This window comes from Prionailurus viverrinus, chromosome B4, assembly GCF_022837055.1.
Source record: "Prionailurus viverrinus isolate Anna chromosome B4, UM_Priviv_1.0, whole genome shotgun sequence".
Classification (NCBI taxonomy): domain Eukaryota; kingdom Metazoa; phylum Chordata; class Mammalia; order Carnivora; family Felidae; genus Prionailurus; species Prionailurus viverrinus.
The window spans coordinates 66,110,506-66,136,357 of NC_062567.1; the positions used below are offsets into that span (position 1 = coordinate 66,110,506).

Consider the following 25,852-nt stretch of genomic DNA (forward strand, 5'->3'; position numbering starts at 1 on the left):
AGGAAAAAAAAGAACATAATTAGAGCCCTGTTAAAGAATATTGCTTGCTATTTTATTCAGATCTATTCCAGGTCCATTTTTTTCCATATATATATATATATATATATATATATATATATATATATATATATATATATTACAAAATGAAAAAAATAATCCATGATGCAGAGGTTAATTTCTGTCCTTCAGCTTCTCTGTCATGCAGTGTTTCAGCTCTCTTATAATAAACCCAGGTCTCTGTAACACCCAGCATTCTTCAACCTTAATGAAGAAAAATGCCACTAAAATTAAGCCTAAAACAATCCTTCTCAACTGAGCGTGACTTCCCCCTTTTACATTTGGCATTGTCTGAAGACACTGTGACATTGTCACCAGTGGTGGTGGTGTAAGGGGGGGATGTTCCTGGCATCTAGGGGGTAGAATCCAGGGAGGCTGTTAAACATCACCAACACACAAGATGGCCCACCACAACCAAGACGTGTCCTGCCCCAATGCCGGTAGTGCCACCATTGAGAAAGCCCAGCCTATAGGATGTTGGGCTATTCAGCAGTGCAGTCACATAGGAGATCATTTCTGGCAGCTGCTTCTCTCTGAGCATCTTTTACTAGAGTCATTGAGGGGGTAATGGATCATTAGATGTGAATAGAATTTACCTCCATGTCTGGAATCTCAATATTTTACACACAGTGTCCAACTCAAGCAATGAGAGGAAGTCAACTCACCATTGTCTAAATGTATTATTTTATTTTATTTTGAAAGACTTAGACTTCGTAAGTTTTGGATACTTTACTTAACTTCTTCCTCTTTCAACATAAAACTCTTACTTTGTGAAGCTGTCATTTGATAAGTCTAGGACATTAGGGAACATTTCATAGTGACATCAATTACCCATAATCCTCATCTTTTTAAAATTACCAAATCGAATATTTCACGAAGGCCAAGTTCAGCCACTAGTTCTATACTCTGATTTAACAATATTTATCAGAACTTGAGAATCAATAATGGCTTGTCTTGTTATTATTTCCTTCTTTGATGAGTAGTTTTCCGAAGAACATAAAATTTAGATTTAAATTAAGAACTATATTCTATATCCTATATAGTGATTACTTAATTCCAGACAACAAGTTGAAAACAAAGCAGACATGTCTCATGGTGGTATAACAAGAATGCTGAGAAACATTCAAGGTTTTTATTTATTTTTTTAATGTTTTTGTTGTTGTTTTGTTTTTGACAGAGAGTAAACAGAGGAGGGGTAGAGAGAAAAGGGAACAGAGGATCTGAAGTGGGTTCTGCACTGACAGCAGACAGCCTGATGTAAGGCTTCAACTCATGAACTGAGGGATAATGAACTGAGCCAAAGTCAGACACTTAACCAACTGAGCCACTCATGCACCCGACTAGTCAGGGCTTTTAATCCCAGATTTAACACTTGTTGTATAACCTTGGTAAAAATCAATTAAACAAATACTTACCTCGTATTTAAGATGTGACTAATGCTTAAATCTCCTGTGAGCAGTGAAATAAATGTTGGTAAGGCAACTAATTTATAAATTGCTAAATAGATTGTGAATATCAAGCACTAACTCCCCTCATCTGTAATGACTTCACATGTGTTTGAAACTTACTATGAACTATGGTCTGTTTCTAGAGCTTAAGTGACTTTCCAAGTCTACATTGGTAACAAATGGTGTAGAATGGGGACTTAAGTTCTCTGACTACTAATTCAATGCTCTTATTGTGTATAGATTTTACTTTTTCAAATTTGTTCCATACCCAAATCTCAAAAGCATCCTATCTCAATATGTTTAAATATGTCATAATCATATGTGACTGATAAGCAATGGATAGAGAACCCTTTGGAATGCCATGTAGGTAATAAGGTATTATATATAATTTCCATATTTTTGTTGAGCTCCTACTCTATCTCAGTATTGATTATTTTTTTATGTATTGTCACATCACTTTGTCATAACAACTTTTAGAATTGTTTTAGAGCATCGTTGTCACTAATGTATAGATGAAGAAATCAAAGTTCAGAAAAGGCAAGTGATTAGTCTGAAGTCACACACCTGCTAAGGGGCAGAGCTCAGAATCGAGCCCGGGGCTGAACATTCATACTTTTCCCCTTATGCTTTACTCTGCCTTTGTGTATTCTAGTAGTACGTCAATCACTATCTTTTCATATGCTGTTTATGCAACCTAGACTCTCAAAATAGTGCTTTTTCTGTTTCCACAGGTATAGACCACACGTTCTGGCCCCACAGACACATCATCTCATGAGGTCACCTGAGTCGCTAGACTCGCCTTTCTATAGCAATGTCCCATGTCTAAGATCCTGTACTTAACCCTGCTGTGTAAATCTCCCTCACACATTTCAAGAAATTCCTACACATGGTGGAATCTAGCTATTGGTGAAATCACAACTCTTAGAATCCATCTTCTCAGCTCCACCAGGACATACCCTCAGGTCTGAGTTATTAGAGGAACCCTCTGAGGGTCCCTGCAGGACAGAGCAGAGTTGGCTTTTGTACTGTGAGCACCACAGAATGTTTCAGGGCAAGCACGGGCAGTGCCAGGGTCTTTGAGATTTTCCTACAGAGGGAATAGCATATCTGCCACTTTACTCTTCTGAGAAAAGAGTCACCAGTGGGTGACTGTTAAATCAGACACACATTGCCGCCCCTCATGCCCATGTTGTCCCAGTACCATATGAATCATCAGATAAAGTTGTCTAAATAGTTTGCGTCTAGCAGAAAGTGCTTGAATTTTCAATTCTGTGAAAATTGGGGCAAACAAGAGCTGTGGATGCTCCTTTGCATGGTCTGGGTCCATTTTTCTTGCCTGTGCCTTCATAGGTCATTTTAGTAGGACATAGAGAGAGCCTGTATCAGGAGTTACTAACGAGTCATAATTCTAAGAAGAAAAAAAACTATCTTGTTTTTTTAATTGTCTTTAACACTTTTGTTCTTATTGGAATTCGCATGTTATATTATAAACTGATTAAGCCCTGAAGATGTCATTATATATTTAATAAGAACTGCTTTTGATCATATAATATCAATGGTGACAAATTTTTATCTGTGTATTATTCTCTTCTTTATCTGGCTCCCAGACCTTTATAAATGCCCAGTAGTGTCTGAATAAAAATATTTTCACTTGATATAATTTTAATAACCTAATTCATATGTCTTTCATACATATTCATATGAAGACCACATAACCCCCAGAAAAATGAAACGTATGCTATGAATTGATTAGTGCATCAAGCAATTGTATCAGATGCATACAAAAATGTGTGTTCTCCATGATCTTACTTATAAAATGCTTTTTGAGTTAAAGATTTATGTATTCAGCAACCTGTAACTCCTACATGCTACTGTAAAAATCCTCAAAATATAAAACAGCAGTGGCAAACTGAGAGTTAATTTCCATATATGCAAACATCTTTAAAAGATAGGCAAAGCCTAGCTAAGTTAACTTAATGTTATCTGTTAATTTATTATGATATCTCCTTTATATGCAAAACTTTGGAATCTAAATCATGATTATAAGAAGAAAGAAATCTTAGATGAAAAACAGATGACTACCTCTTGTGGCAGAGTTTCCTCTTAAAAAATTATGAAAGGGTCATAAGAACAAAAATATACCATGTAATATTGAAGTATTGAAGAGCCGAGAGGGTGTGTGTGTGTGTGTGTGTGTGTGTGTGTGTGTGTGTGTGTTGGTACTCCTAAAGCACTATCATAAGGAAGAGGGTGTTTCAAGTTGGCTCTGGTTGCAGGTGGTGGAAATCTGAGTCTGCCATTTAAAAGGAAATGAAGGAAGGGACTGTTTAAAGCCAAGACTTACCGTCCTAGCATTTGTATTAAGATAGAGCTACCTGAAGCATGAGATCTTTGTGGTGTAAAAAAAATCAAATTTCATTTAGCATTCTACTAGTCACTCTTCTTGAATTATTCTTTACCCATTGAAATGTCCAAGTCACCCTGGGATAGCTATTTGTAAGCTGCCACTGTGAGATGACATTTAAAACAAATGAAAGAGATATAGACAACATCCTCTTTAAATAAACAAAATCAACCTCAGCTTGAAAGCTGGTGTGGAAATGCTCGCTTTCTGTCCTACTCTTCTGTGCATATGGCGTTCTGGAAATTATAAATTCTGTTTTACAGAACTACAATATTTATTACCAGAGGAAAATAGATTATTAATTACAGCCAAAGGCTGCTTTGATTAAATATACAATTAATTAGCTATGCTAAGCTCATCCATCCCAGCGCTCCTAATATTTTCAGCCTGATGATTCTTCTAGTACTTTTAATTAAAATTGTTTTAAAAAGCCACAAGTTAGCCGCATGTGCACTTAAACTGAAGTTATCTCTTCAGTGTTTCACTGATTTCCGTATGCCATGTAATTAATCTTTAGTGATTAAATGTACATAAAATCATCGAAGATGCAAGGTAATTTGTGCAGACATGGAACAATGGAGAGCTTTTACTAGGACTTTGCAGGATTGTTTTATCTGCTGAAATTTAATTCAAAAGCCTACAGATGTTAATTGTTTGAAGGAATTAAATTTATAAAAATTTGCCCTTCTCCCCCACTCTTCTAAACAAAGTGAAATAAAGTCAACAGTATTGTGGAGAAACATGTTTGTGGCAATTTAAATTTAAAAATTTGATGACTCTATCTGCAAAGTTACATTCACTCTATTACTCTGCCTTATTTTCTTCCAGAAGGAGACATAGAGCCATGTGGAACAGCTTTCAAAAGGTGTCCCCAAATACTGTTGTTTGACTTTTCATGCATGCACTCAGCCCAAAAGCCTGGAGTTGGTTGCCGCTCTCCATACAGCCCAGATGTTATTTTGCAGTTCTTTCTTTCTCTTTGAATCACTTGTGATTGTGTCCACTAAAGGAAAAACCTGGGAGAACCCAGGTGGTCTTTTCCCCCAGGGGCCTCATCCATCTCATCTCAGGGGGCTGCTAAACTGTTGTGAGGCATTAACAACATTATGTTACACGTGGCAAAGCTAGGCCTTGAACTGAGGATCTTAAGGTAAAGGTTCAGTCACAGGTTGACGGGCTCTTGAGTTACCTCTTTGAGCGTTATCTGATTCACTTACAGAAAAAAAGCAGATAGGGATTCTCTTCACTAAAGTTTTAAGTAATGTCAGAGGTTGTGTAAGGAGCAGTGCTTATTAATGCTTATGCATGCTGTTCATAGATTTTTTAGAACTGAGGAGGTCGTTGGATCGCATCTTTTCTAGCCTATTCATTTTGCGGAAGCATTTTTTCACTTTTCACCTGGAGTATTCTTGTCCAGGAGACACAAGTTAAGACAATTATCCATATTTATTAATGCCTGCAGTTCATTCACTACTTAATTTGAATTTTATGAACTGTCTGCTAAAAGAAAATAGAAGAATAAACTTCCCACCAATCCTCTTGTCCGATTTTTAGAGCTTCTATGCTAAAACTCCTATTGATGTTTAAAAATAATTAATAGAAAAATTGTAGAAAAATCTTGGTGTTTTTTTTAACTTAGTAGCTAGTGTGATCTTGAACAAGTTGCTTAACCTGTTAAGGTTTAGCCTCTTTATCTGTAGGATGAGTGGGATATTTCTCTACCTCTAATAGCAGATAGTCCTGAGTAGAGTATGTGGTAAATAGGAAGCACTCAACAGATTTTTATTACTATTATAGTCTTTTTTATTCATTTCAGGGTGCACTTGAGACAACCATGTCAATGATATTATTGGTGCCAATTCCATTTCTTTGATATAAGATAGCATCAGTTTTTTGCATATACATCATCTTCTGCCTTACGCAGCAATCTTTTTTGCTGTTAATATGGAACAAAATATTTCTTTTCAAAGCCTATGAATTTGAGGAAGTTGGAAGCATGGTGTTAGGAAGGTTATGGGCATGAGTTCTGGTGGTTTTATTTGCGGATGTAGAAGCTTGCAAATTTCCCTGGGGACTTGGCCTTTTTTCTGTAGTTTCATGTCATCGACTGAGCTCAACAAGTGTCAGAATGAATTCAAATGGCAGAATTGATTGTTGAAAATGATTTAAACCTCCTGTTTTTCCTAGGTTGCTGGCTTTGTTCAGATTTTGTCCTGTCCTCTCAAACTGGCATAAAATAGCTTTCATCTTCCAGGCACTAAGTTAAAGATGCTGATATTGAAAGATACAGTTATATATCATGCAAGTTCTACTTTCTTGTGTTAATCCCTATGTTCTAAAACTCCTATGTATTCACTTGGGTAAAATATATTTCTAAGTTTATATTCCACGCAGAGCTATAAATGATTCAGGTAGAAGACCCTAGAAAGTATAAATGTGTTTGTGTATGAGTTTGTGAGTATGTGTGTGTATGTGGGAATGAGACAGAGAGAGAGAGAGAGAGAGAGAGAGAGAGAGAGAGAGAGAGAGAGAGAATTGTGTGCATCTGTGTATGTGTATATGTGTTTATGGTGAAACAGTTAACCTACCTGGCTAGGTGGGTACTAACCAGAAAGAGTTTCAGAACATTGGTTGAGGTAGGTTTTGATCTCTAAGATAATCACAGAAAATATAGGGAAAATATAGGTCTATAGAGGATGGGCAATAGCTACTTAGAATGCCTTTATGCCTTTCTACTTAAAATTCAACTTCTACAGCTTGCATTTCCTTACAGTGTGGATTTGATTAATTGGAATAGAAACCAAGGCTAGACTGTTGTAGACAATCTGCTAAACTGATAGGTATTATTAGAATAGGTATGAATGAAAGGATCAGAATATTGTTTTACAACCCTACCCATCTTCTCCTGGTTGGACCATCCATGCTTTACCTGTCTTGATCCAGGCACGGATCATTTTTCCCAGTAACTTCCTAAATGGTTTCCTGATTTCCATTCAGTTACTTCTCACCACAGTCTTTGGAGTTATCTTCCCCAAACCTAAATGAGACTGTACTACTTTTCTGATGAAAGGTGTTGTTTAAAACAAGTATTTTAGGGGTGCCTGGGGGCTCAGTTGGCTAAGTGTCCAACTCTTGATTTCAGCTCAGGTCATGATCTCATAGTTCATGAGTTCGAGTCCTATATCAGGCTCTGCACTGACAGTGCTTCGGACTCTTTCTGTCTTCCTCTCTCTCTGTTCCTTCCCCCTTGTCCTTGCTTGCTCTCTCTCAAATTAAATAAATAAACTTAAAAAAATTAAAAATATCAAAAAATACATTACTGTGGCCTATTAAGGACACAGGGATCTGTGTGAGAGCCTTCTTTTCCACCTCTTTGCCAGACGTTTACCAAATCCCCCATACTCCATCACACCAGATCTCTCTTTGGTTCCCAGAAGACTGGCTTTTTCATGCCTTTACTCTAAGGTTGCTTTCTTTTTTCCCATCTTTGCAACTAATGAAACTCTTCATCTTTTGAGACCCAACTCAAATGCCAAATCCCTATACTCCTGGGCACATTTAGCTCTTTGTGCTCCCACAGAACACAGTTCATACCTTCAGCTCTTGACATGTCTGCTTATAATAATAGATGTATATGTTGTTTTCCCAAACAGGTTGTGAAGGGCAGGTGCCTTCCTTGCTCAGCCTCTTATACCTTCTGACCTCAGCGTCTACAACTTTCAAAGGGGGATAAAATACTTGCCTCACATGATCATTTCTGGGTGTGATTGAGAACATATAAGCCAAGTGCTTCGCTCAGCTCCTGGCACGTTGTGAATGCTCACTCAGTGCTAACTGATATTATGGTCGTTGTCACGGCCAGGACTGTGAGTGCAGGTATTAGCTTGTATCCCCAGAGAACCGCCTAGTTTCTGTCACTCAAGAGTTAGGAAGGAAGGAGGGAAGGAAGGAAGCATCCCTCAGCAGCATAGCAATCTGTTTGCTGCCTTAGCTGTATTATTTATTTGATCCTACCCACAACTCTGAGGGGTATTAGCATCTCCTGTTCCAGGTGAAGAAACTGAGGCTCAGTGAGTTTAAATAACTTACTCAGCGTGACACAGCTAATACTGAAACTCTTTAGATCCCAGTTCTGAATGCTTCCTGCATCTACAACTCTGATGGATTAGTGGGGCTTCTGAGCGGAGCTTCTGAGTGGGGCTTGCCCTTGTGTGCCACTCAAATAATTTACGTATTTCAGTAAATGGAATAATCTGGGTAACTGGGCTACCTAATGGAGCTGGGCAGTGAAAGGAAAGCAGTTTGCATGTAAACACAGGCAACGTTCATGACAAATCCAATCACATTTGTTTTAACATGGATTTTTCTAGGGAAATGAAAAGTTAGCACATGTTTATTGAGTATCAAGTATGTACCAAGCATGGCTCTGGGACTTTAAACTACAGCACTGAACAGAACTGTTAGTTTCTTGTCGTTGAATGTTTTTTTGTTTGTTTGTTTTTGTTTTTGTTTTTGCATGGAAGCATTTAAGTAGGGATTGCTTTTGGAGATAGAGTACAGCGAAATTTTGGTGAAGATGTTATTGGCATCTTTGATGTTCTTATGACAGATGCCATGTTACGAATAATTCACTATCTCCTGATTCCTTATTAGTAGCTACGTGAAACACTTTTATTCCTTTCATTTAACAGATGGTTATTTTTGGCACTTCTTTGGCACTATGCTACTGTGGCTGATGGCTGAGACCCAAGGTTATGTTCTTGATATCCATATATGCCCTAAGAACAAAAAATGAGACCAAGAGATCTTGTCCAGGGGCTAAGAGCATATTTCCTCTTTTTTCAGTGAATATGAAAACAAATTGCTCTAAATCCTCAGTTATTGATGCTGTTTATAGTAATTTTTAAAAAGAAACTCTGGGTCATTTAATTACGATGAAGATTTTGCCCAATGAAATAATGTGAGTTCATTCTAAAAGAATTTGCCCTATATATGCCTTATGTCTTTACACCCTTAGGCCCAGTCCAGAAAATGTTAGGTCTGCCTGAGAATTTCTCATTAAGTTTAACATACTTGGATCTGATATGTCAAAACTCAATGGATAGGTTTATTAATAATCAGTTACATCAGCTTAGTATTATCTTAGGAAGTAAAAGGTCAGTAAGTAGTTGTTATCCTACCATTTTATCAGTGGACTCTTCTCCAAAGACTTCAAGTCATTATTCACTGCTTATAGAGTCACTTGAGATATAAAAAGTCTTTTTATAGTAATGAAAGAGCTCCCACAATTAGCCAGAAGGCAGCCATCTATCTTTTTAAATAGCTCAGCTTGGAGGAGAACAGGATTTCAGGTGATATTCAGTAGATGAATTGTTATGACAAGATAAAGTTGGTGATACCAATCTGTGTTTTTTGCTGTAGGGATGTGTGTGTGTGTGTGTGTGTGTGTGTGTGTGTGTGTGTGTACGTGCGTGCACGCACACACACATGTCCATAAGAAAAAAAAAAAAAAGACATTCAGTGCAGAGTAGGAATTTGTTTCTCTAAAGATATGCAAATACAGAAGCAAACTCCGAAGAAGCTGTGTCCAACAATTCCTTACAATTATTATTAACTTTAAGTGATTACAACACGAATCTGTTTTTAGCTAATAACTTATATAATAGGATTTTGAAACATTTTATTTCAACATAATTTCAGGCTTACTGAAAAGTTGTAAGACTAGTACAAAGAATTCTCAAATACCATTCATCTAGATTCCCCAGATTTTAACATTACATTTGCTTTAGATTCATCCTCTACCTTCCCCCACCTCTCACCCTCTCTTTTTCATGAAGTTCTAAGGGTTAAGATCACCAGTAACAGACAAATCCATACCACTTGCCTCCTGATAGGATAGATGGAGAAAGATACAACACCACTTCTAGGCATTCTTGCCCAAAACACAAAACCTGTACCTAATCAAGGAAACACACTAGACAAAGACACACTGAGGGATATTCTGTGAAATAACAGTGCATATCAAATATATGAATACTTTAGATTTGCTATGTGATCTCAATAAAAGTTGTACTTTCTTTCTCCCTTAAAAATGCGACTTTTGCTAAATCCGAGAAACTGGTAATTGTATTTTTGATGCAATTAATTTTGCTAGTGAACTTAATTTGCAAAGATGGTAAGTTTCAACTTTTACCATACGTTTTTGTTATTGTTTGAATCAGAGAAGTTTATGTCTCGTTCTATCAGGCAGGGCCCCAGAAGGAAACGGAAGTCACAAAGGATTTAATTGAAGTGAATTTAATGATGGAGCAACTTATAGGGGGTGTGAGCAGAGTTAAAAAGAACATAGGAAATCGCAATATAAAGAAGTCCTTACTGCCCATACCCTTGAAGAGGGACATTGAATGAGAGATGTGAACAGAACCTAGCAAGATCTGGTGTCCTGAAAGCCAGGTGGAGAGGGAGCTGGATAAAGACATATCGTACTAGCTCTCTTACCATTAACTGAACCAAACAAAATACATAAAGCAGGGAGCACAGTGACGCAGTATACAGTGGTCAGTGTCCCAGAGCACCGAGCTGGGTAGACTAGACTGTACATCAATCTGATGGACAAACTAAGAACCACCAGCTCATGTGCCAAAAAACAGATACCTCCATTTCTTTCATTAACATAATTGAAATAAATCCATTTATATGAAGGTAAAAAAAAAACTATGTTGCATATATTTCAATTTATTTCCCTCAGTAAGAATCAAAACATACCATGACCTGTTCTTTAATAACAGGGATAATTTATATAAATAATCACTTCCAAATGGGAAAGCTTAGAAGAGAAGAATGTAGCAGTGGGAATCAGGAAAGAAACAGAAAATACAGAGGAAGGGCTACAAAAAATAACAGCTAATCAAGGGAAAAAGCAATTAGGAAAGATGCATCCCCAAGATTGCCTATAACCAAAATGATCAATTTGTTCAAAAATAGTTCTGATAAATTCACAAAGAATGGGTCTACAATATCTTGATAAGAAAGGTTGAAGATGAATCATGCTTGCATTTGGGAATACCTCACTATCAAAGTGTGCTGTGAAAGGGATCAGGAAGTAGCACACTGACCTACAGTAGTGACCTCAGTGTCACAATCAATTAGTTAAATGTAACAATAGGCTTTCAAAATATCTCCTTGGGTTACCGGGGGGTCTGCAATTCATTACTATTATATGTATGAGCCTTTTTAACATATTCAGTTTTTTAGGTTGTGAATGTATATCATGTCACGCAAAGGTTATTAAGGACAAATCCCACAACGTCACAAATTACGTAGGTTAGGCAATAGTCTTTACTGGTAAAACATACAAGTCAGGAGTGAGTAGCACGGGGAGTCGTGCAGGGGCCACAAACTGATGGACATGCATTGTTTCTGTAGTCCAGTGAAGGGATCCCCACCCACTGTTGCTCTCTTCTTTCGGAAACATTATCAGTAAGGAAACAGACTACAAGAATTTCAGAATATCCGAGTTAGAAGTTAGTGACTTCCATTTGGCTGGGAAAGCCAGTTGCCTTGCACAGGGGGACTTTGGAGCTCAAAGCTGTAGCACCCCCACACACCAGGAAAATGAAGCTACCAGTCCCTCATAGTCCAAGCTTGCCAGAAGGAACCCCAGGATCACTTTTGGGTAAGTCTGCCTATTATATCAATGTGATCATTACATATTCGCGTCTAAAAATCCAGTAACCATGCTTTCAAAGCAGATCACTGCAGATCACACAGACTTTTGGCTTAATGCAATTTAACATTTCTTGTATTCTTCTAAAATTACATCATTTTCACAAACCCACCAGTCATTATTTTGTTCATTGATAACAGTAAAGCAGGTCAAAATTAATTTTGTCAATCTTTCACTAGGGTTTCTTCATATGATTTTGCACAATTCTTATTCTGTGTGTTCTTTTTACTATAAATATTTTTTTCTTCTGTGCTATGCTTAATTGATATGACAGATGTCTACATAGAAGCAAACATACCAAAGTTGAGAAAAAAATTATATGCTTAAATTCCCTAAAATGAATTTAAAGATTATATATGACAAGTGTTTTAATGACAATAGGGTTTGGATTATTTTACATTTCTTCCATACCAAACATTTTAGCACCAATTTAAATATAATTTCCTCCTTTTATAAAATGTTACCAGACCATGTTTTTACAACACCTCCATAACTATCAGAGAAGTTGATCAGCGTTCACATAGAGCCTTTCATCAAAATTAATTCCACATTTACTTGTGAAGGGAGAGATCTTATAAACTGGCATGCCCAACTAGAATTATACTACTTGGCTCTGAGGATCTATATGTAAACCATAGTAGATGATAGCACTGTATTATATAATTGAAATTTGCTCAGAGAGTAGAACTTAAATGTTCTCACCAAAAAAATTAATTAATCAATATGTGAAATGATGGATGTGTTAAGTGACTAGATGGTTGGAATCCTTTAATGGTATATACATATACCAAATCAACACAGTGTACACATTAAACGTCTTACCATTTTCCATGTCATCTATACCTCAGTAAAGTGAATGAATGAATGAATGAATGAGTGAGTGAATAAAAATTTTGTAAACATAAAAACTAATAATATTCAAGTTGAAGATTGGTCGATGTCACTTGCACGTAATCTACAGTATTCTATGCTTCTTCTCTTGAGTTTTCTTATATGTATTCTCCTATGAAAGGCACAGATGCATAAAAGGCCTTATTTTTCATAAGAGGAAACAGAGGTTTGGAAACCCTCATCATTCCCAAACAGCTGACTCTGGAAATGGCAACTCACCAGGGTGACTTGGTTATTCACGCACTTGTTTGCACTTCAAAAGGAAAAAAAGAAAAGCCTGTTTGTTTTCTGATACTCAAGAAAATTTTGCATGTGGCTGGATTTGGAGGAATAATCAAAGTAGCACAGCTCATATCCAAGCTGAGGCCACCAGTCACTCTGGGGAGGTTGCTGACAAGTGGCCCAGATTTTGCATTTTATCCAAAAGGGTAGATTGTTCGTTAAACAGAAGCCTCATCAAACATTGCCGTGATATGGTTTACATATGAAAAGCTATATTCTTTACTTAACATTCACAAGTTGCTTATGGATTAATTAGCCCATCTGCCACAACAAATGTATTCACACTTCTTTTGCATTGGTTGCTGAAAAGTGACCGCCTTTCTCCTATCCACTTATCCCTATCAGTATAATGGAAAATAACTTTTTAGAAACAAGACACTTAATTTTTCAACTTAGAAGTTCAGGGGTAAGAGAAAAACCTTCCCAGAAGATTGTTTCCCACGATTGGTTTTTCTTTTAGTCACCAAGTATTCGTTTATTTGTTGGTTCATCTGACTGTCTTACAACTGCTCCAAGTTTGATATGATTAAGACTGCTCCTGGGGCACCTGGGTGGCTTAGTCAGTTGAGCGTCCAACTTTGGCTCAGGTCATGATCTCATAGCTCGTGAGTTCGAGCCCCACATCAGGCTCTGTGCTGACAGCTCGGAGCTCGGAGCCTGGAGCCTGGTTCAGATTCTGTGTCTCCCTCTCTCTCTGCCCCTCCCCGCTCATGCTCTGTCTGTCTGTCTCTCTCTCTCAAAAATAAATAAACATTAAAAAAAAAGAATTTTTTTAAATAAAAAAAAAGACTGCTCCTTCCATGTGCTTCCAGTCCCAAAATTTACAAGGACAACCACATGTCTCTATTGTAGAACTTCTTCAATTGGCATCTTCTCCTTTCTTATGCTGTGGCCGGTTCTGATCACCTCTCTAGATGCACAGTGTGCTGGTTTCTTCTCTATCTCAAATCAGGTGGCTTAATCATCATTTGAGAGTCCATTTGTCCCACTCTGGCACCTATAGCCCTTTGTCAAGTAGCAATCACACAAGTCTTTTCAGTTATACTCCAATTGCTATACTCTCGTTGTTCAGTAGTGGTAGAACCAAATCTGTTTTGGCCGCAATTATCAAAATGCCAGATGTGATAGTAATAGAGGGAATTATCTCGTAGACTTCTCATGTTTATTATGACTCTAACCTCTCACCTGTGCCATTCAACAACGACTTCACAAAAAAGTCTCTTTCTCAATGCCATGTTTCAATCAAATCTCCAGCCTTTTTGAAACCCTTCTGGATGTAAACTTCAAACTCAAACCCCATGACAGATGGGTGTTTCTCTCCTAATTTTCAAATTACCTTTCTTCTCTTCCCATCGGTTTTGCTCCCGACCCTTTTTATCTAGTTTTTTTTTTCTCCTGAAAATCAACTTCTCTCTTACTCTCCTAGGATTTTTGTTTCCTTCCATTTATTTAGCATCTCGAACATTTTGGCTACTTATATTAAATGGGACACTGTTAACAGAGGGCTTCTCCATCTCCTGTCTTATTTTCACAAAACAAATAAAAATTGTATGTTGTTTGTACCAAAGCAAGATTGAGACAAGAAAGAAAGAAGGGGGAGGGGGAGAGGAAGCACAGGAAGGAGAGAGGTAGAGAAAATGATAGAAATGAAATAGAATGATAAGGATGTGGCACCATGAAATATCAGATACCTTGCTGTTGGTTTAGGATCTAGCCACTTGGGAAAAATGAAGTGTGGCTACTGATTTATTTGTTAATTGACTACAAAATTTTTTCTACAGTATTAAAACCTCAGGTATTCTTCCATGTTCTTCTTCCCCGGTGTAATTGATGATAACTGAGCAAAGCAACTGCCAGAAAATCCCAATTAAGCTATTCTTTTCTGTTGTTGTGAAAGGCATAATTTATAAAATGGTGACCTTTTGGTAGGCTAACAGTATGTTGATGAACTTCAAGTGAAGTGAAAAAAAAAGTGTTTTGTTATCATCAGTGCTTACATTTTCTAAGAGATCACGTGAGACAGAGCCTTTAAAGGTCATAGACTACTTTGAGAGATATTAAATAGCTTATGAAAATAGAGGTCAGCTGCATGATAACTGGAAGAAAAGAGCATTCCCAATGGGGAAGTAAGATATTTGAGATTATATTGACTGTCCTTTTTGAAGATAGTATTTGATTGTCCTTAAAGCAAAAAATGAAATTTGCATATAAATGCTATAATTGTAAATGAATGAATGTACAGGTCTTAAAATCAATAGCTATTGATCTTGCTGTAAGAACGCTAATATGGTCTGCATATACTAAGTGTTATAATAAGAACTAATTATTTCACAGTCTAAAATAGTCTTTAGTAATTTTTATGTTTCTGCTTAAATTGTTATACTTTTCTGGATTTTGCAAAAAATAATCATGAATCAGTAAGGAGCCCACTTTTTAAAATTATTCTTGCTTCGAAAATCACTAAAACAAGTAAGAAACAACAGAATACCAAGACTTGATTATAGGCAATGTGCTGAGACACCTTGAGGAAGAAATAGAATAATGGCATTAGTCTGTCCACTACTTAATGACACACAATTTATGTGTTAGAAGGATTTAATGTGTGACTGGAAGACACCCTGGCCACAAATTATTTTTCCCTTTACCCTCAGATACTGCTTGAAGTCCTTCAAAAAGGGCACTGTCTTCTTTCATTCTACCACTGTTGGAGGTCACTTTAAATGAAAAGCTTTAACATATTGACATGTTCCAGTAGGTTTTAAGTAGTCGATAATAGATTATGACCAAGAATTCTTTTCAGAGTAGGAAGGGTGTAAGACTTTCCCAAAATGGATATTCACTAATCTGAAGGGACACCATAAAGTGGGAAGCCTGGAGACAAATGGCAATTTCTCCCTACCACATAGATCCTGGTAGAACAATCTTTCCTACCATTGGATCATCTTCTACAACCCTAAAACTTATAAATACTGACCACAGTATGAAACATAAAGATGATACCAGCCAGCATGAGAGGCTAGATTTTAGGCTGTGTTTTTCCATTCTTGGACTTCACTTATCATCTGTTGATGACACATCCTCAGGGGAGACAGTGGTGGGCCTAGCCCAAAGTGTCATTGTCCAGTAGTTCAAAGAATGAATGCCTGTGTCCATACCTGTCCCTTCTTCACATATTCCCATATGCTCAAAGTCATCCAGACATCCCAAGGTTGAACCAATAAAAATTTAGTAGTCACGTTCAAGTTTAGTCCTTGGAGAAAAGAATCAGAGTGAGAATTTACAGAATAGAGAGTGTGGGCACACTGGTAGGTAACCATTCACATCTTTTACTGAAGTTTCTTACTAGTGATCCAAGAACTGTACTGGGACATATTTTGCTGGTGAGGAAACTTAATTGCTCAATTTTTGAAGGCACATTAACTCTTTCAGGGTCCATTGAGTAAATTAGCTCCTCCAGGTCATTAAGCCTGTCTCTACATGACATGACGATTTCTACCTGGCATTGTATCATTTACCCCCAAACACCCCATACTTGCTCTGAGCGCATACATATTCTTTGTCTACTCAGGGAGAGAGAATGTGCTCATTTGGATGTCAGCAACTGTTCTAATACTGCAACTCAGCGACTCCTTTTGCTTCTTTTTAAGGCACCCAGGGATCTCTAAGGATTTGCTGGTGCATAGCAGTTATCAGAGCCTCCCCACCAGGCGGGTGGCTTAGTTGTCTAGAAATGGTATGATTTCAGGGGTTTTAAGCACAGTATTGTGCCCCCAAGTATCTCTTCCTATCTGCAAAAGCCAACATTATTGATTCATTTAGGGTGGGAATTGTGCTGTAGTCCTTGATGCTGTAGTCCTTTATTAAAACACAACTTCCACTAAGGGACTCTGCTCTCAGGACCCATTTTAGAGAAATAAATTGACAGCTATTTGAGAGCAATCTGTACTGCCATTGGAGAGGATGTTTAGAAGAGTGTGTGACTGTTTGGAATGCCACAAAGGCTAGGGAACGGCATTGGCTCTTGATGATTAGGCATGGGAGAGTCTCACAAAAACAATGATTTTTCTCTTCCACATGCCAGTGGTTGGCCCTGCTGAGAAGCCCTGGTGGAGGGCAAAGGTAAATGTTCCCTATTTCTCTGTTCTGTCCAGGGCTACCTTGGAGAGTCATAAATGGGTATAAATAAACACAGGTGAGGATCCAACTGCACATAGTATACTCAGCCATGTTTTAGAGCAGTGTTCCTTTCAAGTGCATCTAAATCAGCTGGGATTTGTTAATATGCCAATTCTGATTCAGCGGGTCTGGGATAGGGCCAGGGATTCTGCATTTCTAATAATCTCTTATGCGATCCTTAGCTGTGGGTCCACAGACCACACAGAATAGCAACGATTTAAGATAAAATGTACATGACAATGACATGGTCTTGGATTCAAAAGTGATTAAAATGAAAGAAATTTGACAACACCCAAAAAATTGGATTTCAGGCCAGTAAGACTTGGATTAAATATTGAAAATCCCACCAAGAGATTGATAGAACATTCAAAAAAAAAAGATATACTTAACATTTCGATCTATCTGAAGATTTGGGTGAATGTTTTCTAGGCTGATGTGTTATTTAAATTTTTAAGTCTAGGCACTCCTGGGAGGCTCAGTCGGTTAAGCGTCCAACTTTGGCTCAGGTCATGATCTCACCATTCCCGAGTTCGAGCCCCATGTCGGCTGTGTTCTGACTGCTCAGCACCTGGAGCCTGCTTTAGATCGGTGTCTCTGTCTCTTTCTGCCCCTCCCCCACTCATGCTGTCTCTGTCTCTCAAAAATAAATAAATGTTAAAAAAAATTATAAAAAAAATTTTAAGTCTTTAACTGAGGTTCCTCACAATGTACTTCTAAAGAAACAAGAAGCAGTTGGTTTCCTAATCTTCACCTCCGCATGTTGGTGAAGAGTTCAATAAATGTCAGTGTCTGATTAAATATTGCATTACAAAACTCATATCAGAGCTGGTTTAAACTCACCCTCCCCACCCTTTATTAATCTACGATGACAGCCTCTCTGTTCTTTCCTCTGAGATGAGAAATGTGCTTTTATCTTCACAGGTCAATGGGAAGGATCTCTCAAAGGCCACCCATGAAGAGGCAGTGGAAGCTTTTCGAAATGCCAAGGAACCCATTGTGGTCCAGGTGCTAAGACGGACGCCTCTCAGTAAACCCACGTATGGAACGGCCCCGGAAGTGCAGCTCATGGATGCCAGCACTCAGACAGACATCACCTTTGAACACATCATGGCTCTGGCCAAACTTAGACCACCTACCCCTCCAGTGCCAGACATCTGTCCATTTCTGCTCTCAGACAGGTATCTTTCCTGTCATTTTTCCCACAGCCCTATTTGTTGTCATTCAGCCGTGTCGAGTAGGGGTTGGAGAGAATCAGTCACACTAGCAAGTTGACAATTAGAGAGACAGGATCTCAGTTCTGTTTGGAAAATGTCTCTGCCGTGTCTGTATCCAATTAGTTCTCAGCTGCCCCTGCTAGCTACTTTCCCTGACCCACAGAGTTGCTTCACTTTGGGAATCATGCTTGCTGAGGAGCGATGAAAAATTCTGGCTCTGATTAGTTCATCTTCATATTTCCAGCCATCAAAAGCCTTATGCCACTCATGAGCACTGGTCAGGGAAATAGCTTTTCTCACCAAAGCTGCCAAAAACCTTATTAAGACTGACACAGAAGTGGCATGTTGGCAGTATATTCTCCTCTGTGAGTTGCCGCTCTCCCTTTCACTCTTTTGCTTTTCTCTTCTTTAAAGGAAAAGCTAGGAAATTAATTTAATTAAAGTGTAATTCTCCAAAGAAAGCAATTACCCAATATATTGAGATGTAAGCAAAAAATCCTGGCTGTCAGTAAGTACAGAGCACCATGAAATAAGGATCTATTAAATGAATAGTTCTTCCCAATTTTTACCTAATTTCAAGGGAGTTAGAGATATTCTATTCAATCTTACTTGTACAGTTTTGTTTTATGAGAAAGTGTGTTTTGCCCCATACATTTTGTTCTATGAGCTTTTAAGCAAATGTTCAAACATTATAGAGAGTTTGATTTATAAGAACAATAGTCTCTTTGGACTGCATTTTCATTGCCTACTGCAATCCATTTGACACATTATAAAACACGGATCTGATCATGCCAGTTCCCTGCCCTTTAGCGGCTTTTGTTAGGTTCATTCCAGTGGCTCACAGGTGTACATTAGAATCACCTGGTGATTTTGAAAGGCAGTATCAATGCGATGGCTGAATCCCACTTCAGGCCAATTAAAAAGGAGTTTTTAGCGTGAGGCCCGAACGCCAACATTTTTCAGAAACCACCCTAGGCATTTTTAACGTGCAGCCATGTTTTTGGAAACTGCTCCTTGAAACTTCAAGTCCTGGGAGGGTAGGAGCCCTGTTTATCTTGCTTATGACTCCATTCATGCGTGTATTCCTTATTAAATAGCCCCCTTCATCAGGCACTGGAACTAGGTGCTGGGCTTAAAACCAGTAACAAAACTAAAGTCACTCCCTCCTGGAGCTTATATTCTAGAGGAGGAGATGAAGAACACACAAGCAAATATATAATATCTTTTAGTACAGCCTGATACAGGGTAGCCTTCCAATAAATACTTTAATGAATGAATAATAGTTAATTTGTATTAGCTAATCTGACACTTGTCAGGTAATATTAGTTTTCATTCATTGACGCATTTAGTCCTCATAACAATCTTTTGAGGGAATGTACCGTATTATTATCCTCATGGACATGGGTAGATGTTAGGTAATTTGGCCAAGGTCACATAGCTAGGAAGTGATAAGGCCAGGTTCCTGAGCCTAAGAGGTCAGACCCCAGCACCCACTCTCTTAACCAGTATCCTATGTCACTCTTCCTAAGTCCTGCAGATCTTAGCTTAGAGGCAGCCTCTTCTAGCAAACTTCCTAGAGCTGCAGAAGGGACATCCCCCCATCTGCTCTCATAGCCTCCATATCTCCCCTTAAGTACCAATCACATCATATTAGCAGTCCTGCTTACTGCTCTACCCAATTCATAGGGCAAGAACTGGATTTTGTGCACCAGCAGATTTCTAGCACTTGGCGTTGGGCCTAGCATCTGATAGGCAATAAATGTTTATTGAATGAATAAGGTGCCCCTCCTGGCAGGGCTCCCTTCTTACCAACTGAAAGATAAGGAAAACACATCAGATGCCCAAAGCAGCAAGCTTAACAGTTTACCAGCTCAAAAGGGTTTTCAGACCCAGCCCAAATTTAAGCAAGGAGGACATACCTGTTAGAACCAGTAAGCAAGATGCTGCTTATATGGCTTTTGCTATTTGGGGTTCAACTTGATTAACCCTCTGTGGGGACGACAGCCATAGATAGCACTGAGAAGGGGCTGGTAGGATATTTATGTTGCCTGTGTGAGGGCACCAGGATGCATTTCTCTTGCCTTTCAGCTGCAGATAAGGAAACTAATTTATACCACTAACTCCAGTTTTTCAACAATGTCTACACTGGCAGGACTTAGAGGTTTCACTTGCCACCAGCTTGGTTAAACGCACTGAGGCTTTTTCACTGATTTTTTAAACATAGAGATGCCCTCATGCCCTTTACTGTTAAACTGTGCTTAGCATTCATATGGTCTAATGTATAGGATCCATATCATGCCATACAGTAATTTTAAAGCACTTCTATGAATTATTTAAGATGTTTGTCCAAAATCAGATATATAAAAGTCAAATACAATGCCCTGGGTCCCCCTCATTTCCTTTAATTTTCTCTCCATCCCCAAGAATTTTCTGAAGGCATTATGAAGCCCAATGGCTTCTAGGAATTTCCGGTGAGGTATCACCATGAATACTGATTAATATTTGTGCACGGACCCTCCATCAAAAAGGGGGAAATGTGGTTATGAAGGAGAACAAGGTCTTAAGGAATGAGGGTAATGGGAGTATGTTTTACAATCTGAAAAATAGGTGCTTTTGAAAACAGATTCAGAAAACAGTTTGGGGCTGTGTATTATGAAATTGGTAGTACTTTGTTGCCAAATCCACCTCTTCGGGTAGGTCTCAAAGGCCACGCACCCATGTATGGAGCAAGTCACATTTGGTGGAATGAACACAGGCCAGGTGGTATCAGTCAAGCACCATGGCCTGACAGGGGGTTCACATCAGACCCTTCAGACGAGGTCGGGTGCGTTCAGGGTGGTATGGCCGTAGACTCACATCAGACCTTTCAGAGCACCGTTCTGGCCACGGGCCCCTACTCTTGGTATTCTCTCAGAAAATCAAACTGATGGACCAGTTGTAAAGGAGAAAGGAAACTATTGCTCTTTCTGAGTTTTCAGTTCACTTATAGGCTGGATCACTCCAGGTCTTATTGCAAAGCAGAGAAGACTCAAGTGAAATTTTAAAATCAGTTTTAATCTTTAAACCAACCTTTTTGATCCGCTTCTACCATATTGCTATATTCCCCATAGCTGCCATTCTCTTCATCCGATGGAGCATGAATTTTATGAGGACAACGACTATCTTTCCAGCTTGCCTGCTGATGCAGACAGAGCAGAGGACTTTGAATATGAGGTAAGATTGTTTTCACACAACTTCACGTTTCTTCACAAAGTTATGGTGAAGGGGGTGTGCCTAACAAGGAAAAAATTAATTTATTGCTGCAAGAAATATTTTTTCTATTACATATCTAGAGTGAGTTCTTTTAAGTACTATTTGTTTTAGTGTTTGGTTCTAGTGTTTTCAATATATTGGAAAACATGTTTATCATATAAGCTTGAAAATAATTTGCTCACATTTATGTTGCTTTTTATAAATATTATATCAGCTACATTTTTCCTTCTTTCTATAATGTAAGGTAATTTCCAAGTAGAGTTTGAAAAAAATATATTTAAAACCAAGATTGTGCTTAGTGTTTTCATTCATTGCATAGTACTTTTATTTTAACTGATAAACTAGATTGTATTATATTAGTAATATTTTCCTTCACTTATTCAATATTCTCTTTATTTGTGACTCAAGTATATACTCTAAACTGTAGTTTCACTGACTTTCTAGAAAGAGAGATGGCCTAATGCCCTTTGTGTTTTAGCCTTCATACAGTATACGTTAGAATATCTGTACTGTGATATATAACAATTGCAAAAGCCCATTGATTAATTATTTAAAAGCTTTCACAAAAGTTAAAGGATTTATCCTAATATTTCCTCTGCTGCTGCAGTCTATAAATCTTTGAAAGGTTTCAAACCACTCTGACATTTGGAAATAAAGTAGATTGAGGAGGTAAAGAAGCTTTGGTAAACAGGCAGAGAACCCATGATTATCTGCCCTTTTAATGCTTTAGATGATGTCATACAAGTTCAGCAAAATGTTCTTTTCCATTTTACAACCAGGAAATCCTGAAATCTCTTCCCTTAGGAGAATCTGAAGTCAAATAAGGCCGATTCAGTGAAGCTCACCTAAAGCAAATAGACATTTATTTGAAATCTTCCCTCCCACAAAAGTCATTGCTGGGGATTACAGAAACCATTATTTCTTTTCAGCCAGAATTTGGAAGGATGTGCAGTGATACCTAGTATCTGAGTAGATGGTTGTGGCATTGTTGTTGTTCCTGCTAATTTTTTATCCCCTATCCATTAAGTTGATTGAAAAGTTTTATTTTATAAATCCACTCAAGGACTGCTGTGCCCCAAAATATCCATTAAGTTTTGTCTTCTCATGGAAAATAAAATACAAAATTGAGTCTCTTATCCAAATAATTCAAGATTAAATGATGTTTTTCTTTCTGTTAATGAATACTTTGGGCCTAGGGACTGGAATTCCCTAGATCACTTCAGCTTTTTATTTAGTTTGTGCCTTCAAGCTTTATCAAAATAAATCTGTGTTTGGAGGGAGAGTGTGGAAGAGAGACTTGCTTAGGCTAACAGGTTAACAGTAAAAATTACTTTAATTGATTACCATATCATTGACTATATTACAATACAGACACATTTTCGTACCCTTGTATAGGGCTCACTGTAGCTGAACCACATCCTCTTTTTTGAACAATATAAATCTCTAATAGATGCCAGTGTTAGTGTCATGACAGTGGTAAATGCTCAGACAGGTCCTCTGTAGCCTGTAATCTCAACTAATCACAGCATCATAGTCATTAATTTGCTGTCAGCTGTGATTCTCTTGCCGAAGGCATCTTTGTAAGTGATTGGAAATAAAGAATGTTCCTGTGAAATTTAAATAAGGAAGAAGTTACTGTGACAGGCTTCAATCATGAGAAAGGATGCATTTGAAAGCATTCTACATGATTAAAGATAGAGGTGGGGACATAGGGGAATATCCTAAGAATAATTTACCAGATTTAAGAGAGAACAATGGTTCTACCTAGTATCCCTCAGTCTGTTACAGTTATGTGACAGAGTGGCACACACCAACCTTCTTGACCATGTCAGATTAGACTGTAAAATCTAGTCCGCTGCTATCACCAAAACTGATTGTGGATGCCACATTAAGTGGGAATCTGGATTTAGAAATGACAGTCCCGTCTTATGCACTATTGTACTTAGAAGTAGACTGGTCAAGTGCTTCTGTGCGCAGCTAAGATGACCCCAGTTCCTCCAGAAGCTCTGTCATAACCCAGGAGCTCTGAGTATGCAATGGATGAGTACCTTCATCCAGCACTTTTGTGCCACCTAGAGATTACCAGAAACAAGTCTAATGGCCAAAGAAAGGGCTTCATCTCAAAAAAAGATACTCATTTCTCCTCAACCTAAACAGGAACACATATCAGCAGGCAATCAGGGAAGTGGAAGGAAGATTCATTTTCCCTCTGCTTTCATTCGTTTCTATCATCAAAATTTAATGAGCACTTAAAATATGGCAGGCTCTTACCTAAGTATGGGATTGATGAAGGTCCTGCCCTAGTGTAGCTTAACCTCTAGGGGAAAAAGGTGGACAACAAACAAATAAGTAAAGACATTATATGTTAGATGGTGATAAGTGCTCCTGGAGAACAACAGCATAGATCATGGAGAGAGGAAATACGTGGTGTTCGGAGGGGGTGTTGCTGTCTCACACAGGGTGGTCAGGGAAGACCTCTCTCATAGGAACCTTAAAGAAAGTAAGAGAGCTAGCCATGTAGCTATATGAGTGGGGAACACTCCAGATGAAGGGAAGGCCAAGTACAAGGGACCTGGAGCAGAAGCATGCCTGGCGTGTTTAAGGAACAGCCGAAGCCAGTGTGTGATCACAGCAGGGGCGAGGCCCAGAGTGGCAAGAGGTGAAGTCAGAATGAGGAGGGGCTTATGTCAAGGAACTTTCTCTTTGATTATGAGGATGGGATGCTGCTGGAGAAGAGCTGAAGCCCGGCAATATCCCCCTGGCTGCTGGAATGAGTTTGACGGTGGGGAAGCACAGGCTGGTGAGCAGAGAGGTGGATGCACCTGGATGGTGATCCAGGAAGGGCAGAGACATGGTCTGGAAGGACAGCATCCACGCCTGTGCACAGGGCTTTGCCTACATGCCCATGTTTCCATCATTTGCCTCGGAGCTGTGATATAGTTTGTGCTATAGTGGTTTTTCTTCTGACTTTTCAAAAGCAAAATATCATGGACCAGAGTGAAACACAGCTTTTTGGCATCCGCTGAAACTAACATAATAAATCTACTCTCTAAAAGTCAGGAAATGTATAGAACTGCATTTCTAAATTTGCTAAAATGCCAGGTATGCAACTTATATAGGCCCTTTTTTATTTTTTTATTTTTTTTATTTTTTTTTTCAACGTTTATTTATTTTTGGGACAGAGAGAGACAGAGCATGAACGGGGGAAGGGCAGAGAGAGAGGGAGACACAGAATCGGAAACAGTCTCCAGTCTCTGAGCCATCAGCCCAGAGCCCAATGCGGGGCTCGAACTCACGGACCGCAAGATCGTGACCTGGCTGAAGTCGGACGCTTAACCGACTGCGCCACCCAGGCGCCCCGATATAGGCCCTTTTTTAAAGGCCTACTTGCTATTGACTCAGTGAACCAAAGCTGATCTGTCTATCTTGTGCATACATATTTAGGGATTTTTAGTGCATGGATTATTGACCCAATAGACCAAAACAGATCTGACTATCTTGTAAATACATATTTAGGGACTTTTTAACATGCAGATTATTGCATTGATAGACTGAAACAGCTCCCTTCAGAGCCATGATAGGCAGCAAATGCTTCTTTGGAGATATTATAGTCAGTGTGCGAATGTTATGGTAACTCTGGTGTGTTAGGGACCTCTATGAAATTTTAGTGACACCCATATCTCACCATGGCCTATCACCACTTTGCCTAAGAAAATTATTTGACTGGCTCTAAAATTTCCCCACAGTGCTTCAGAAAAACCTCAGAGAACCAGCCTGCATTAAAAGGCTCACAGCCTTAAATTTGTTCTCTTTGAAAATGATGGCACTTGTTCTCTAATTAAAAATGATAAAGGATTTTAATTGTATTTTTGAGAGAAAGAATATAAAATATCGGAAATTAACACACCCATCATAAGAGTCGAGGTGCTCCACGCCACTGAAATACCACTGAGGATTAAGCGTCTTCTTTTCTTTATTTTCAACTTTGTGCATTTCTTTGTCCCAGAGCCAGCTAAAGGTTGAAATAAATCATAAATAGCCCTTAGCAAGTCAGAGGCAGATCTCAAATCCAACCTCTACCAGAAATAATTTAAAGGGAAAGGCTTCAAGAAATATAGAGCCCTTTCATCCAACCCCTAAGAAAGATATGTTTGCCAGTACCAGAGTGCAAGGAAGATGCTGAATTTTCTGCAGCATTTGCCATTAACTCTCAAAAGTCAGTGCTGATAGAGAAGAGTTAGAGAAGCGATATTGAACTAATATTAAAGTACAACATTTCGCTAGTATAAAACATTAGGTCAGCCAAGACAAGCCAACAATTTAAACAACACTTAGAAGTCTGGTGGTTTCCATCACCTAGAAATGCTACTCACGATAATGCTACTCTACTCCTCCCCCTAAG

General features: G+C 38.4%; 1 protein-coding gene across 1 annotated transcript in view; it reads left to right on the top strand.

The window, feature by feature from the left end:
* PDZRN4 (PDZ domain containing ring finger 4) overlaps positions 1 to 25,852 on the top strand; it is a 367,593-nt gene that overhangs the window by 276,449 nt on the left and 65,292 nt on the right. The window contains exons 4-5 of the mRNA XM_047868671.1: positions 17,906 to 18,162; positions 21,309 to 21,411. Of these exons, the coding sequence (XP_047724627.1) occupies positions 17,906 to 18,162; positions 21,309 to 21,411 (360 nt within the window). The remainder of the gene's footprint in view (positions 1 to 17,905; positions 18,163 to 21,308; positions 21,412 to 25,852) is intronic.